General features: G+C 36.0%; 1 protein-coding gene across 3 annotated transcripts in view; it reads right to left on the bottom strand.

Moving 5' to 3' along the window:
• Positions 1-18,443, bottom strand: part of LOC127175882 (protein diaphanous homolog 1) — a 409,358-nt gene that overhangs the window by 126,302 nt on the left and 264,613 nt on the right. For 2 of the 3 annotated variants that reach the window (XM_051127187.1, XM_051127188.1), the window contains exon 1: positions 13,580-14,164. The exons of the other annotated variant lie outside the window; for it this stretch is intronic. In XM_051127187.1, coding sequence (XP_050983144.1) covers positions 13,580-13,681 — 102 coding nt within the window. In that variant the 5' untranslated portion in view covers positions 13,682-14,164. Of the gene's footprint in view, positions 1-13,579; positions 14,165-18,443 lie in introns of those variants that run through there. 3 annotated transcript variants of the gene reach the window in all.

Genomic DNA, 18,443 nt, shown 5'->3' with positions numbered 1-18,443 from the left:
AAACCTCTGTACATTGAAAAAAAGCATGATTTAGTATATGTCTGCTTTTTTTCTTTTGAGAGGTTTTATTTTTTATTTTATTTTATTTTTTCGATTTTTACGCAAAATAGAATGGATTTCATTCTATTCCATTGCTAATCGACCTACATTGAATATGAGCATAGAATTTATCGTCTGCCTCATTCTGTGATAAGAATCCATGTCTGATCTCATAATGAAGTTATTTCAAACACTCAACTTATGTTGAGAATTAAAAACAAGTTATAATGTTTTTTATAACTTTTGTTCTTATAACTTTTGTTGGACAACAGGTTTAGAAAGGCTTATCACTGCATACCATTAGAATGGAAGATGCTCTGTGTGTGTTGCTTTTTCAAATATAAGCGGGGAAGCGTTTCCTCATTTCAGCACGTGAAATCGCGGGCACACACACAGCAAATTCCAAGAGAAATAAAACAAGGAAGTTATTTAAATGCAAAACCGAAAAAACGCAATTCACAAGCGCATATTGAACTGTGGAGGTCGTACCGAATGGTTCAATATTATATTGAGTATTGCGACATCCCTAATATTTAGGCAAAATAAAAAAAAAAACGTACACATTTTCATGATATTCAAAAGTTTACACCCCCGGCTCTTAATGCAACGTTTTTCCTTTTGGAGCATCAGTGAGCGTTTGAACCTTCTGTAATAGTTGCATATGAGTCCCTCAGTTGTCCTCAGTGTGAAAATATAGATCTCAAAATCATACAGTCATTGCTGGAAAGGGTTCAAATACACAAAAATGCTGAAAAACCAAAGAATTTGTGGGACCTGAAGGATTTTTCTGAGAAACAGCAGGCAGTTTAACTGTTCAGTTAAGGAACTCATGAACAACTATCACTAAACAAACAAACAAACCCCCGCTGTGGATCATTCGGGTAACAACAGTATTACGAATCTCAAGTGTATGTAAACTTTTGACTGGGGTCATTTTTATAAATTCAACTATTATTTTCTCTTGTGGACTATATGCAAATGTCTTATGTGAAATATCTTATTCAGGTCAGTACTAAATAAAAAAAACATGCACTTTGTATGATCCCTCTTATTTTGGTAAAATAATTAACATTTTGCAGATTCTGCAAAGTGTAGGTGAACTTAACTGTATAGTCCATCCAACGTGTTTAATGTAAACACTGCAAAATGCGAGGATATCATCACGAGATCTCGTCACATCCCTAATTATTATTATTATTATTATTGTTAATTGTTTGTTAAACTGCAGTTTCAAAGTAGCTAGGAAACATCAGCACTGAAACACAAACACACACTTAATATTCTGCAAGTGTTTGCAAGCCTGTGTCTCGTCAATACAGATAATCTGCTGGGTTAAAACTCACAACAAGCCATTCAAACTGTGTGTGTGTGTGTGTTCAAGTAGGACAAAAGGTCACCCTTGGCTCCATTAATCAGAGTTTGATTCACATTCAGTAAGCCAAACACAAATACAACTCTTCAGACACACCAAACAGCCAAACAAACAGCGGATTGAAATCACAGACGTTCACACACTCCACCTAATACACCTGTCAGTATGTGTGTGTGTGTGTGTGTGTGTGTGTGTACGTGTGTGTGAGGGAGATTAGACAGATTAATCTGTCCGTTAATGAGAGATTGCAGGTCAAAGGGAATTTCACTGCTGACAAACAGATGTACAAACATTTTAATAGCTATATACATAAGTATTTACATGTAAAGTTAATAATAATAACTGCAGATTAACTCAATATTAATTAAAAAATGATTTACATTTAAAAGAATGTTGTCTTTATTACATAATTAATATGGGGCCAATTTTGTAACCAGTAAACCATCATTAAAGACTTGTGCCAGAAGATAATAAGCAATAAACAAGAAACCACACACACATTCCAAACTGCCACAAAACACACAAAAATCTCACGTTACCACTTCACTTTATGTGTGTCATTATGAACTGAACAGGAATTTCATTGTCAAATGGCATGATTGACTAATTATTGAACCAAACACACCTTAGCACACCCACCGAATAATCACACACATAAACACACACACACACAAATCTGTGCACCTGCGTCTGAACCACAGAATCTAATCCACTGACTCACAACCTATTTAAATACCATTCACTCACTCACTCACTCACAGACACACACACACACACACACACGGCAACTTTGGCAGCCTGATTTAATCCATTCAGCCTGAACGGAGCACATTCCACTGACCAGGCAGGGAGACACACACACCTTGGACACTACACTAGTGAGCTCATCTCATAGACTTCCACTGGTTTTCTATCATGTTAATGATATTTTGAAACAAATGGAGAAAAAAAAAAAGATTAAGTATCACTGATCTGGACCATTTATGTTGCTTCAGTAAGTGATTATCTTGAAAGATTCCTGACAAAATATAAGATATTATGTTTACTAATTAAGATTTTACAGCAAAAAGACATAGGCACAAGCTGAAGGTGAACATTTGTACAATTACACTACTAGACTTTAGCTTGCTAAATGAATAAATGAATGTCCATTCAGGTCCTTGTTGCCAGTTTATGCGTCACGTTTATGACTCCCACAATCACACACCAGCTGTATAGTCAGACTCTTATTTACACTGAACTCATTTGCCTTTATAGATAAAAGCACTTTCTTAATGATTCAGCTGCACAGGTGCTCCTCAAAACCCACTATTGTACATTACATAATTTCAGTTTATATGCAAAGCTGTCTGTTGGTGAGCTAAAACAGTCTGCGATTGGCTGAAGCCATTTCTGTGTTTCTCATCACCCAATCACAATATCAACTCAGCGAAAGCTGGATCTTCAGTGTTTTATAGATCTGTATTTGTTTAAATCTTTAAACTCCTCAATCTCCTTCACAACATAATGTGACAGTAAAGCACAGGAGTAAGAGCGAGAGGGTAAACCCTGACTTCCTGTCGTTATAACCGTTACTTCCTGAAACTGCGCAAACACACATCTCTAAGAAAACACATGAACAAACATTATCACACACACGCGAATGTGAGTCAGCAGATGATATGATTGTCGTAACTCTGAACTTCACTATAAACAACCAACAAACAGAGAAACAGACGGACAGATTCTAGATGTTGTATATCAATCTGTCATCCATCTATACATCTATTCATCCATCCATCAATCATCTGCACGGGCTGCACGATTTGGGAAAATTTTCATATTGTGATTATTGATGTCAATATTGCGATACGTGATTGCGATTATAATAAATGGTACTGTGAATCAACTTGATGGGTTTTTAAGGAAACGCACACACAGATTAGTGATAATGCTGAAATGTGTATTTGTAACACTAGAAATGGTTTCAAAATAAATGATTTTTACCAAATGAAACAGCATTTGCATTCATGTAAACGTATTTTCTCAAAAGCATAGCTAAATTAAATAAAACAATAAATACAAACATACACATTTTCACAAAAATAAGATATTTTAAACATTTTGTCCAAACAAACAGATATTTATGAAGAATATAACATATACTATGTGTGTAAACTCTTTTGAAAAGGAAACTGGATATGTTTTAGGTCGATCGGATCACAAGTGGACAATGGACAATGGTTTTAATCCATCTCTTCTGTCCACTTTCGACCACTTCTGACCACATTCCTGCATTTACATACATTACAAACTCAACCGACTGGCGTCTCTCCTGTATGATTTCATGTCAGACATTAGTATGTCTTTATGATTCTCTTCAGACATTAGAACTGTACATGACTTATGAGCTTCTAGAACGTTTGACCTCCTAACTGAAGATCTTTTTACAAATATAAATAAAAAAAGTATAAATAAAAAAATAGTCTAAACAAAAAATAGTAGTATTAAGTGCAAACAATAAGTGCAGCCATAATCAAAGTAGGCTAGGCTACTCTCTCAATGTTCAAAAGTGCAAATAGAGGCCAATTTTTTCAAGCATGATACAGAGCTATAGACAACTACACAACCTATTATAGGATACATACAATTAACAACATATATATACACACATATACATATACGTATATATATATATATATATATATACGTATATATATATATATATATATATATATATATATATATATATATATATATATATATATATATATATATATATATACATATATATATATATATATATATATATATATATATATATATATATATATATATACACACACATATATATATACACATATATGTGTGTATATATATACATACATATATGTGTGTGTATATATATATATATATATATATATATATATACACACATATATGTGTGTATTTATTTATTTATTTATTTATTTATTTATATAATGTAGCCTAATTTGCGCGCACTGTGGAAACGCTCTCTAAAAGCGGGTATTAAAATAGCTTTTGAAGGCGCGTGCGCGTTTTACTTTCGGTTTCGTTTTAACGATCGTGCGAATTCTGAGCGTGTTTTCTACAATGCAAGACATTAATTTAACAAACGAATTTGAAAGTGAGGGGGACACAAACGGGATTTTGAAATGTGGATGTGGTCAAAAGTGAACAAGCTGAAAACGTTTTACGCCCCTATTTACACCTGTATTTAGCATTGTCCACTTGTGATCAAATCGACGAAAACGCATGTTAATACCAGGGCCTCTAAATCTTGCACAGTACCTCTCTCTGCTCAGTGTCAGTAATCTCAAATCCAAAATATCGCCATATAACAGTGGTAGTTTTTTTTTTTTTTTTTTTTTTTTTGGCTACCAGATCAGTGTCAATCTCCTTGGCATCCATCTTCCTTCTGGTCTCTCCAGGCTGCGCACACAAGTGAACACGCACGCACGCGCGCCACACGTGCACTGCCTATACTGAGAGACTGTCAGATTTTTTTTTTTATTTTAATCTGTTGTGTTTATTTGTTTGTTTGTGTTGTTAGCAGTATGGAAAATCAGCAAACGGTTGACAGAAAGTATGTGTTCACGGCTGACATCGCGATTGCAATATGATTAATTGTGCAGCACTACATCCATCCATCAATCTATCATCCATCGACCATCCATCCATCTCTCTATCATCAATCTTCCCACCATCCATCCACCTTCCATCAATCTCTCTATCAGTCCATCTATCTATACATCTATTCATCCATCCATCTATTGATCATCCATTCAGTCTATCATTCATCTATCATTGATCATCCATCCATCAATCTGCCATCCATCTACCCATCTGTATTATCCATCCACCTCTCTACCACCCATCCATCAATCTCTCTATCGACCATCCATCCATCCATCCCTCTCTCTCTCTATATATATATACACACATCTCTATCCATCCATCCATCCACCTCTCTACCACCCATCCATCAGTCTCTCTATCGACCATCCATCCATCCATCTCTCTCTCTCTCTATATATATATACACATCTCTATCCATCCATCCACCTCTCTACCACCCATCCATCAGTCTCTCTATCAACCATCCATCCACATTCCAATCTACCTGTCATCCATATCACTATCATCCATCCATCAACCTCTCTATCACCCATCTATTCATCCATCCATCCATCCACCTATCTCTCTATCCATCCATCCATCTCTCTATCATCCATTAATCTATAACCCATCCACCTATCATCCATCTATCCATCACCCATCCATCCACCCATCCATTTAATCTCACTATCGTTCACCCATCCAATCTATCCATCATCCATCCACCCATTTATCCATCCATCATCCATCTATTCAATCTCTCTATCATTCACCCCTCCGTCAATCTATCCATCATCCATCCACCCATTTATCCATCCATCATTTCATCAATCTCTCCATCATCCACTCTTCCAATCTACCTATCACCCATCAATCCCTCTATCATCCATCAATCCATTCATTCATCAATCCCTCTATCCATCCCTCCATCAAACTTTCTATTCAAAGAATCCTGAAAAAAAAAAACAAAAAAAAAAAAAAACGCAGCAGCAGCACAACTGTTTTCAACATTAAGATTAAGAAATGTATAGACTGAAATGTATAGACTACTATTTTTCCAGTATTTATACCAAATGATTGCAGGCTTGGCAAGTATAAGAGATTGCTTTCACACTTACAGACATAAAAATACTTTGTTTACGTTTTTAAAAATACTTCTACAAAGCCTACAGGAGAAGAGTCACCAACAAAACAACAATCTCTCTTCCTTACATTTCAACAAATTTCACATTTTCTTCAACATTTACTTTCAGTTCACTTCTGCACTTCCGTTTCCCATGAATCTTTCTTTCTCTCAGCATTGCATGGCTCAGTCACCTCAGCTGCACTTCCTGTCAGCCAACTAAATATGAGCAACACCTTGCCTTGGCAAACACCACGAATAATGACTAAAAGAAGTTTCTTTCCACTATAAAGTCAATGCAGAGGCCCTGCGCTCCTAAAGCACATGCTTCTATGAAATGCATTGTTGTTTTATGAGCGGAGGAGGGGTTCAGAGATGTTTCCCAGACTGCATCTCAATTACATCACGTGGTGTCTGAGAATGTGATCTGATTTTAAAGAGCTACAAACACTTATTCTTCGAAGAATAAGTGTTCTTTCTCTTCTTGTGCTCTGGCATGTGAGGTAAACGCTTGTAAACAGACGCAGGCGGTAGTTCTGAATCAGCAGTCATGCTTTCCTGGACGTCAGAGTTTCACTGTCGGATAGAGGGATACGGGATATGGTTCAACACTTAGATCTATTCAGAAAACACCCTCGAAATGTCTCTGCTTCGTCACCCGGACAGACAGGCTTTGGTAGCTTCTGTCAGGGTGTGAGACAGATGAGGTTATTCGACTGGTTTGTGATTGTAATCAGAAATTAGAGGCAGCGAAGCCTGTTGAAGTGAGTCTATTTGAGCGTTGCTTATCTTCAGTATCACGTAGAGCAACTATCCTGTCTGTCAGCATTAACGTAAACTGTAAATACACAAAATAAACCATTCACATCACAGACACAAATAAAGCCATGCTGACAAAAAAAAAGTCTAATATTAAAATTCTCCAAAAACTGATTTTTAAGAGTAAATAGAAACATAATAAACACCTTTATATATATTAAAAAAAGATTATATAAATATGATCACGTTCTACTTTATTTTTATCAAAATACATAAAAATATACACTTTTTCAAAGGTTTGGGGTCAGTAAGATTTTATTTTTAAAGAAATTTAAAATATTCAGCAAGGATGCATTAAACGGATTAAAGGTCACAGACATTTAATAAAGACATTTATTTATTTTTAGAAAAGTCTCCTATTTCAAACAAATACTTTTTTTTTTTTCTTTTTTCAAAAATCCTGAAAAATAAAATTCACAGTTTCCACACAAATATGCAGCAGCCACATGACTGTTTTCAACACTGATAATCAGAAATGCTTCTTGAGTAGCAAATTTAGGATATAAGAATGATTTCTGAAGAATCGTGTGACACTGAAGACTGGAGTAATGATGTTGAAAAATCAGGTTTACAACACAGAAATAAACTGCATTTTAAAATATATTCAAATAGAAACCAGTGATCTGAAATTAAAATAATATTTCACAACATTGTTTTCTCCTGTATTTTTATTATTTAAAAGCAACCTTGGTGAGCACAAGAGACTTCTTTCAAAAATATTTAAAAATCCTACTGACCCTACATTTTTGAACAGTTGTGTTTTTAAATAAAAAAAAATGCACAATAGTTTCATTACAATCAAATATCATTTAGTATGTTAGTTTGGCATATGGGCTGAGGGTTTGAGTTCTGTCATATCTGATAGCTGTATGCAATGGTGCAAGCAACTTGATGCAGTTTTCCACCTGACCTTTCAAATACATGTGAGACCGGTCTCAAACATCAGTGTTAGCACCTCTGTAAGCTGCAGAAGTGAATGTTGTGAGCATCGATCTGTCCTGAGAGGCCAAACTCAGCTACACCTGCCCGAGACACTGACCTGAGGGACACGAACCCCGCAAGAGACTTATGTCGCATTAGCAAGGTGTTTACACACAAACCTAGTGCTCAGTGAGACGTATTCCTCAGTGGAACGTTCTGGAACAAACCATGAGCACCATCAAGAAGAGCAGCATTACAGCTGTCAGGTTATATTCGTCAGTGAAGAGAAAAACTGTACGCATTAGTGCGCAATATTATTTACGGTGACCAAAAAAAAAAAAAAAAAAAAAAAAAAAAAACAGTAATGCTTTTTCTTTTAAGGATTCTTCGATGAACACAAAGTTCAAAAGAACAACACTGATTTGAAATAATAGTCTTTTGTAATGTTATTAATGTGCTTACTGTCACTTAATCAAAATGCTTTTGAACAGTAAGATTTTTAAATATATATATATTTTTTTAAGTAGTCTCTTTTGCTCACCAAGCCTGCATTTATTTGATTCAAAGTACAGCAAAAACAGTAATATTTTTAAATATTTTTACTATTTAAAATAACAGTTTTCAATTTGAATATATTTTAAAATGTAATTTATTCCTGTGATTTCAACTGAATTTTAGCATCATTAGCCCAGTCACACGATCCTTCAGAAATCATTAATATTCTGATATTCTGAAAAACATCTATTATTATTATTATTATTATTATTATTATTATTATTATTATGTTGACAACAGCTGAGTTGAATTTTTTTGGGTTTCTTTGATGAATAGAAAGCTCAGAAGAACAGCATTTATCTGAAATAGAAGTCCAAAATTACATTTTAAAATATATTCAAATAAAAAACTGTTATTTTAAATAGTAAAAAATGTCAAAATTTGACCGTTTTTTATGTACTTTGGATCAAATAAACGCAGGCTTGGTCAGCAGAAGTGGGTTCTTTATTTAAAAAAAAAAAAAAAAAAAAAAAAAAAACATTAAAAATCGTACTGTTCGCCCACATTTGAACTTTTAATGAATAACTGCAGCGCTTTAGATGCCCCACTGAGATCAACGCAGATCACGGGTCCGACACGCACGAGAGAGCGCTGAGGGGTCGTACGTGACGCAAAAGACTGTTTGCTCTCTAAACAACATAAAATCCAAATCGTGTACTTATGATCTCTGGGGACGATCTGTAATCATAACAAGCAGGTAGAGGCAGGGGAAGAGGATATGACATCATCAAACAGAGACGCTGGACCGTGGTGTCTCTCGGCAGGGGACAAATGTAAGCGGCGACCTGTGGACATTCAGCCACTGATCCTATCTCCCTCACAGAAATGACTTCCGTACTAAAACACGACCTTCTGCTCGTTATAGAAAAACACCAGCGGCAAGTGGGTGCGTTTTTGACATCCTTGCTGAGGGGAGAGAGTGAAACCATGGAGAGGGCAGATGAGAGACAAGGACGCTCGGCTCCAGACCCGAAGCGCAAACCGTTCCACGCTGGTGAACACGCTTCCAAATGAAGCGTCTGAAGGGCTGAGCGTGACTTAACTGAGATGGAAATGGAAATTCTGGACTTTAAGACCTTTCAGGACTGACAAATAATCACAAGAGAGCTAAACACGGAGCTATCAGAGCAGACTTTAAATCATCTAAACTTCAGATGCAACACAAGGCCACTGATAATACAAACTCAGCTTTGAGAAAAGCATCTATTTAGGGCCCTATGGAAAACGGTTTTGAGTTCTCATTTTCTGTTTTATTTGCTCCTAAATTCAACTTTTTTAGAAATTCCATTTTATTTTTTCCCAGAAAATTTTCTGAAATGGAAGAAATGGAATATATAAAGTTTATATGTGTTTTTGTTGAGTATCATATTTGAGACACCAGGCTTTTATGACTCATATAATCTGAGAGTGAGAACAAAAAAAGAAAAAACTGATCAGTTTTATTCCGAAACACAAACGGAGCAAAAATATGCAATTTGGTGCGGATGCTGATGCCTGTAAAGCAATCAGATTTTGATAACAGTACTGCAGATGCTTACATAAAATGATATCAGTCACCACTCTATATTTCCAATAATATGTCTTAGTATGATATTAAAATGCTTAGATTGATAATCAAAACATATAATGTAATGCAATACAATGATGATTAAGAGATGAACAAACATTCCTCAAAAGCCTGATGATCATATTTAATACTCAATGATTTTTCTAAAAAATGATGTCTGGATAATCAAGTAAAGCTAAGATGCTTCAGTAAGTTTTAATCTTGAAATATTACTAAGATTATCAAAGTTATTTGTACGTTTACTTGATAAAAATCAGTCACATGAAGCATGAGCTGAAGGTGGACATTTGTACAGTTATAATAAAAGGCCTTTTACTTGCTAAAAAAAGCATAAGCATCATTTAAACATTTAGGCCTCAGAAACATTTATATCAAATGTGATACAGCAGACTATGGTTAATGTATAATGGTATGGTGTTTTGGTGGCAATTATGGTAGAAAGAAGTGCCCTGCTTCTACCAGACAGGATCCCCACGTGTTCACACATACAGTGATGGTTTACGGTTTCCTCCCATCACAGTGTAGAGTTTCACTATAACATGCCAGGTGTGTTAGGGACTCTATGGAAACACTGGCTAATGATGGAATATCAGTTTTCCATTAGAACAACATCTTGTTTGGATTAGCATGGCACCATCTTACTATGTTCTCAATAAAATAACCCACTACAACTGCCAAAATGTGCGGTATTCAACCATAACATACTGAATGAGATACTGTCGCCTACAATATAATTCACTCAACTTTACTTTTCATTTCCATGTGTTAAAAACCTGTCTGACTTCCCTATCTAAATGAATCAGTTCACTCAAAATGTATTCACCCTCAGGCCATCCAAGATGTAGATGAGTTTAATTCTTCATGGGAACAGATTTGTAGTAATGTAGCTATGCATCAGTTGCTCACCAATGGATCATCTGCAATGAATAGGTGCCATGAGAATGAGAATCCGAACAGCTGATAAAAACAACGCAGTAATTCACATAACACCAATCCATCCATTACCATTTGTGAAGCCAAAAGCTGCGTGTTTGTAAAAAACAAATCAAGTTTTAGACTGTTTCTGCACTTAAATGGTGCTTGATCGGTGCATATTTCTCTGCTGATTCAGACAAGGTGACTTTTGCACTTGAGGAAGTGTTATTATAGATTATAGACTATAGATATTTTGGTTAGAAGCGATGCTTTAAAAGAAAAATGCCTTGATGGTATTGTTTCTTACAAACACACACGTCACAAGACGTTAATTGGTGGACTGGATTTGTGTGGATTATTCTAATGTTTTTATCAGCTGTTTGGACTGTCATTCTGACAGCACCCATTCACTAGAGAGGATCCACTGGTGAGCAAGTGATGTAATCCTACATTTCTCCACATCGGTTCCCACGGAAAAAACAAAAAAACAAAAAAACAACTCATCTACATTTTGGATGGCATGAGGGCCATATGCGGAGTGTGTGTAAGGCTAGGGAAGGCTTAAATTATTGGCAAAAAAAACACCACTAAATTGGACAAAAATGCCACCTGCACAAACAAATTAAATCTATTACATCTGCTGATAAAGTGAAAATGAATAGAAAGTGTCGACTGCAGCATTAAATTAAGATCTGCTCATGTTGCACCGTAATTAGGCGTTTTGACAGCATTGCGCATTATAACCAATCACGCACGATTCTGTTGAGCTTAGGAATGCAATGGCCAATCAGAGGCGTTCAGATGAGTCATTGCTAAAACTCATCAGTTTTGTTGAGCGTGCGCAACTCTTGAATTCTCATCATAAACAACAAAAACGCGGTTGTACGTACAATGTAAGTAAGAGATTAATGTCACAGTGTAGACAGCTTCAGTGATTATTAAGATAAACGCTTAAACTCACGATAGATCAAGGTTAGTGATAATGTCGCTTTCTGTATAGAATTTATTCGCTGTTTGAATAACTGTGGAAATGGAATGTTATAATTATCAATTTCTAAATCAAATTCAGTCACATTAAAAATATTTTACTCATGTCCGGTTCTTTCCTAAAAAAACAAGTTTATGACGTTTGTAGATAATAGATTTGCCTGCTTTTAATCTTACCATTTGGTTCTCAGTTGGTTCTCCTTCCGCCTATAGTTAGGGCTGAACTCTCTCTTTAATTTAATGAAGTTTCTTCACAATCTGATGTGGTGTATAATCAGGTATGTAATATAATTTAATTCCCTTACATACTGCATTGTAGTTCTTGGAGCTATGACGTACCAAAAAACAACCGCAAAAAAAATTACGCCTGCTCAAACTTTTTGCACACTACATGTAAAAAGTATACATATGTGACCCTGGACCACAAAAACAGGCTTAAGTAGCACGGGTATATTTTCAGCAATAGCCAAAAATACATTGTATGGGTGAAAATGACTGCTTTTCATGTTCCATGAAGATATTTTGTACATTTCCTACTGTAAATCAAAATTTCTAAATTTAACTTATCAAAATGTAATTTTTAATTAGTAATATGCATTGCAAAAAAACTTTATTTGAACAACTTTAAAAGCTATGTTTAGATTTTTTTTTTTGCACCCTCTGATTTCAGATTTCAAATAACTGTATCTCAGCCAAATATTGTCCCATCAATGGAAATCAATGGAAAGCTTCTTTATTCACCTTTCAGATGATGTATACATCACAGTTTCAAAAAAATGACCCTTATGACTGGTTTTGTGGTCCAGGGTCACATATAGGCTACATATGTGGATGCGAGGGAACGAACTGTAAGTTCAAACACTATACTGTGTGTAGTAGTCACACAGACGCCGGTGGGCGTGGCTTGAGCCTTGATGCGAGGGCGTTCGAGTGTCCTCCAACACCCCCATCCACACGAGCTCCAGAACTCTTTTATGACGTCACAGAATTCCCTCTCATTCGCGCTTTTCCAGTTCCACAACTTCCAAGTGCTATTTACCCAAAGGCAATAAAATTCCTGTTACTGAATCTGTTCTGTAATCGATGCCGACCTGCGAGTGACAGCACGCAGCGCCACGATTGAAACTATGCTAGACTGGAACCGCTCTGAAAAAATGTCACACTACGTTTCACACTTCAAATGTTACACTTCGAAATGGAATGTTGTTATAGTCACAACGTTTCATTTCGCAGTGAAACAATGTTGCATGTAGCGGTAAAAATGGTATAATTACAAAGTGTGATTTTTACACTACCATCAGACGTGACAGCTATCGAACTAGAAATGTGGGGGGTTAAACGTTTTCTGAATTGAAAGAGGTTTTAGTATTACTAGCGTTGAATGTCTGAGGTCCCTTACTGATAATTTTAACCCTTTGTGATCCTTCAAAATACTTCACACTCGACTTCCTCATCAGAGAAGTCGAAGCACGTAGCGAGAGAGAAACTGCAAAACTTCTCAAACTGATCAGAGCTTTATGCTTGCATGTAGAACCTCCAGGAAAATGTGAATTCAAACATCACTGAGTTTAATAAACAGCCTGGTACGAGCATAAATATATTTACAAACACCCTGACGCTTCACTGCACTACTGACAGCACAATAAGAACATCAAACACTTACAAACTTCTTCTTTCCGTCTCCGTCCTCATAGTTCTTCTTGCTTTTTTTCTCCTTGTCCTTCCCACTTTTGGGAGCACCACCAGATGCTGAGTTTGGATCCATTTTTGTTTTGCAAAATCACTTATATTCCTCAAATGTGGATCCTCGCACGCCCGCTCAGGGCGTCTTTACCCGCGGCCTGGTGCTGCTGCTGCTGCGCGCCGCCGGCCTGCGCTCGTCCTCCGGCACAAAGGAAAAGGAGGGAAGTTTGAACCCTGAAGCCCGGATCACAAAAGTGTGCTGGTTTTGGACCTTTCGCGACTCAGCAACGCGCCCGCGCTGATCTCCGTGCACAAGTCTCCGCGTCCGAACGCGCGTTTTGGCGCAAGTTTATCTCGATCGCGAATAAACAAACTATGCGTTAAGTCTCTAAACCCTATCGTTCTACGCTGTCAATCTATAGAGCTGTCACGAAATCCTCTGAAGATTGATATAAAATCCTGGCGCGTCATGGTAAAGTCCTCAAATCGAAAGAACTACCATGAGAAGATCAACTGAAGTTTTCCGCTTTCTCTCTTTCTCTCTTCCTGTGTGTGTTGGGCAGGTCAGATGGGCGGAGCCAACATGCGCATAGACGCACACCTGAGTATTTCACACACAGGTAGATAAACACTGACCCCTGCTGACCCCTCACGTGTCATTTAAATAAAATGTGTATTAAAACGGTTATAAAAGCATTAAAGAGTGTCATACATTATGAGATTCACAGCCGTCCTCATAATGGATTATTCAGATGTTAAAACTGACTTCCTAATAATGTTTTGCAATGATTCAGCTGTGATGACATCTGGTAAAAAGTTTATAAAAAGTTTATGAGATTACGATTAAGTAATTAATACTTTTATTCAACAAGGATGTGTTAATCAAAAGTGACAGTAAAGACATTTATAATGTTACCAAAGAGTTCTATTAAAAAAAAAAAAAAAAAAAAAAGCTGTTCTTTTGAACGTTCATTAAATAATCCTGTAAATGTAAAAATACAACTGTTTTCAACACTTATTATCAAATCAACATAGAATGATTTCTGAAGGATCATGTGACACTGAAGAGTGGAGTAATGATGCTGAAAATTCAGCTTTAAACCACAGGAATAAATTACACTTTAAAATAAAAAAGCAGGTATTTAAAATGGTAGTATATATATATATGTATTTTTTGTACTGTATTTTTCGGTTAAATAAACGCAGCCATGGTGAGTAGAGAACTCCATGGCTCATTGTTTCACTTTCTCTTTATGACAATAAACCCAAGTCGACTTTGGCCTTTAAACTGTTTTGCTGTTATCAGATAAGAACAAATATAAGAGCAAACTTCTGTGAAAAGGTTATGGGTTTTTATGTCACACATTCCTGATATTTCTTGGAAAATTCTTGTTTTTATACATTATAAGAAATAAATATCTGATGGAGGGATGAGGGCAAATATTATGCACAGAAGAGTAAATCAAGAGTAAGAGTAAGTCATGTTTTGGGCTGTACTGATTGGCCATACCAGGAAAAATTTGGAGTATTACAGACTACCAAAAGTTACAACAAAGCAAGGAGAAGTGTGCAAAAAACTGTCTGAGGAACAAAAGGTGTTTGTGGTTGGCCAAAATGAACCAGGATTTCCAGGGCAAGAATCTTCAAACATTCATGTTTGTTGTTATCATTTCAGGGAGGTGAAATATTAGGCTAATATCTTAATTAAAAGTGCTTATGTGTATCTTTACCACCTATTAACTTTAGTTTGTCAAAATATTGCCCTTTTCTGCTTACTAAGTCATTCTCTATATTTTTTTTCCGTGGTAAAGCATAAATTAGCAGAACAACATATTCAGTCAATCCATGCTATGGTTTACGTCCAAGTATCGCCAATATGGCCACGCATCAATAAAGACATTTATAATGTTACAAAAGATTTATATTGATACGAAGCAGTACAACTGTTTTCAACTTGATAATAATCAAAAATGTTTCTTGAGCAGCAAATAAGAATGATTTCTAAAGGATCATGTGACACTAAAGACTGCAGTAATGATGCTGAAAATTCAGCTTTAAACCACAGGAATAAATTATTATTATTTTTTAAATATATTCAAATAGAAAACATTTATTTTAAATAGTAATAATATTCTGCAATATTAATCTTTATACAGTATTTTTAGTCAAATAAATGCAGACTTGGTGAGCAGAAGAGACTTCAAAAACATAAAAAAGAGGAAATCTAAGATTACTCTTCAGCCATTATTTTATTGTAGATTTAAAATAGTAGAAATTAATTAATGATTATTTATTTATTTTTTATTTATTTAAGAATTAACATTTTCTCTGTTTATTTTTCTTTCTAGTGCAGCCATTCAGCATTTTTTATTACATGTTTTAATCTAATCTAATCTAATCTAATCTAACATAAAATAAAACACAATCCAGGAACTAGATTTCTTCCTCACTAACATTTATTTTATTTCTAAGCGAAGCGCGCCACCTGCTGGTAAGAAGATAATCAGCCGCTGCGTGTTCAAAAGGCCAAACTCCATGCAGTTTAAAAGGCAGTAAACTTAATTTAGATTTGCCTACTCGTTTCTGATTTGTCCCATTAACAGGTGAAAGCAGAACGGATCCTGATGAATTCATGCTGGTTAAGGCACATTAAAGACGTTTTACTTTGCTCATCTTTTCAATGTCATTAACTTTAATGCCAGACTTCAGGAACACCGTAGAGAAGCTGCTGACAGTTGACTAAATCAGTGTTATTCAGCGGTGTGTGTAATTAACAGGCTTCGGCCGGTTACGTGTGTGTCACACAGAGACAAAAAAAAAAAAAAAAAAAAAAAAAGAAAAGAAAAGCTCTTTGCAGAAAGCCCTATGCCTCATTTTCTCTCTTTAAACGAATGCATAGTATTTCCTCCCGTTCTGCAGAAATCAGTCTGATATTGTCCTCAGTCAGTCAGTCACGGCGTGTTTCTTTGTGAATGTGCTGACTCAAGTCAACCCAGTTTCACAATGAGTCATTATCATCTACTGCACACACTCCAATTTACCCAAACTCTCATCTAAATCCCACCAGCGCGCAAAAAAATATATAAAAAATCTAAAGAAACATCAGGAGCGTGTGACACTGAAGGGACCCCGGACTGACAGAATGTATGGTAATGATGGTCTGTTGTGAAGTAATGAGGACATTCTCTGTCATGCAGGGCTTTTCACATAAAGACAGTTCTGTTGTCTTTATGACTGCAGATTAGCTTAAAGACTATAACTATAAGTTTGCCAGTTTTAGAAATATTAGTCTCGTTAGGAAGCAGTTTCTCTGTTAATAACGGGAACAAAGAGTGTTTATGATGCTTCTTATTAATTCAGCACAACTGGTGTACAGTTGTGTGTGTTTTAACCACAAATAGTGAGTGGGAAATATTAAATAGTTAAAATGAACTACCAAACACGTAACACTGCATGTACAGTAGCTTGTTTTGAACACAATGTCTGTATGATTTTGGCCTCGTCTACAGCGGTCCATCCACCTTATTTTTGGCGTAAAAGTGGGCCATTTGTAAATTTTATGGGTGTGCCTTCTGGTCTTATCAGCCTTAGTGATGGGAAGTTTGGATCATTTCACCGACTCGGACCTTTGAGTCTCGTTCAGCAAAATGAACGAATCTTTTTTTCGAGTTATTTCGTTCATTTTAGCAAAATATAATACAAATGTTACGTGTTACTTCCCTAACACATCTACTGCTTACACAAACGTTGATCACACTACAAACAAGACAAAACTATAATGCTATCCACGAGTTTCCTACGCCCCATGAGGCCTTGCGTCAAAAGTGGGAGCGTCTTCCGGTTCAAAGTAAACAAGCGGGACGTGACATATTCAATCAACAGTTGACAGGAGTGACGGGCAAATGAAGCCTCGTGAAGCACTGAAACTTTCCTCTGACTGTTTCGGGAAAAGATTCAAAGCTTCGAGAGTGTCGAAAACAGCGCGATCTGGTGGTTAGTAAAAAAATAAAGCAGCCAAAAGACTAAAGCTACGTCGGAAGACGCATTCACCACAATTTCCATAGATCGACCCATGTTATATGCACAAATAAAAGCCTAACCGTGTGTGTGTTTGTTGGTTGAATTTCTGACTATAAATTAATTTACCCATTGAATAGTGCCATGTCAGTACGAATATCAATATGACGTAATAGAAGAATAATGTACACATATATTAATTGCATATATATGGCATATATTTAATTTTCCTGAAATAATTTGTATTCTTCATATTACTTGTATGACTGGGTATTTAATAATGTAACTATTAAATAGGTCCCAATGAAAATGTACTTACAAAGTAAAGATCTGGGGTCGAACATTAGAACACGCAAAGTGAATCGCGCACATGACTGGACAGAAACTGAGGCTTTTACGAAAGTGATTTCTACGTTAACAAGCCTCGAATCCAGGCTTCATCTGGCATGCCCTTTAACACAAGCTCTGATGTCTCGGTTCAAATGTCATTTCACTAGTTGACAGTCATTCAAGATTTAGCGATCCAAACTTGCTAATGATGTGGGAACACAAATTCGAAAAGCATATGTTGTCCATAAGAACGTAATGGCATCTCTCATAAAGATGTGCATCTTTACAAAGTAAACAATAGCCTCTTCGCTAATTAGCACACAAATACCACTGGTATACTACGTCCGAAAACGAGATTCGAAACAGGTGAACTAATTCCAGCACAGAACCTAATAGAATGTTGCGCATGCGCGGCTGAACGAATCACTACACGAGAAGACTCGTTCGTCCCGAGTCACATTAAAGATTCGTGCAAAATGAACGAATCGTTCAAGAGC

This window comes from Labeo rohita, chromosome 14, assembly GCF_022985175.1.
Source record: "Labeo rohita strain BAU-BD-2019 chromosome 14, IGBB_LRoh.1.0, whole genome shotgun sequence".
Classification (NCBI taxonomy): domain Eukaryota; kingdom Metazoa; phylum Chordata; class Actinopteri; order Cypriniformes; family Cyprinidae; genus Labeo; species Labeo rohita.
Note: the sequence above shows the minus strand (reverse complement) of the source record. Positions and strands in the feature narration are given on the sequence as shown.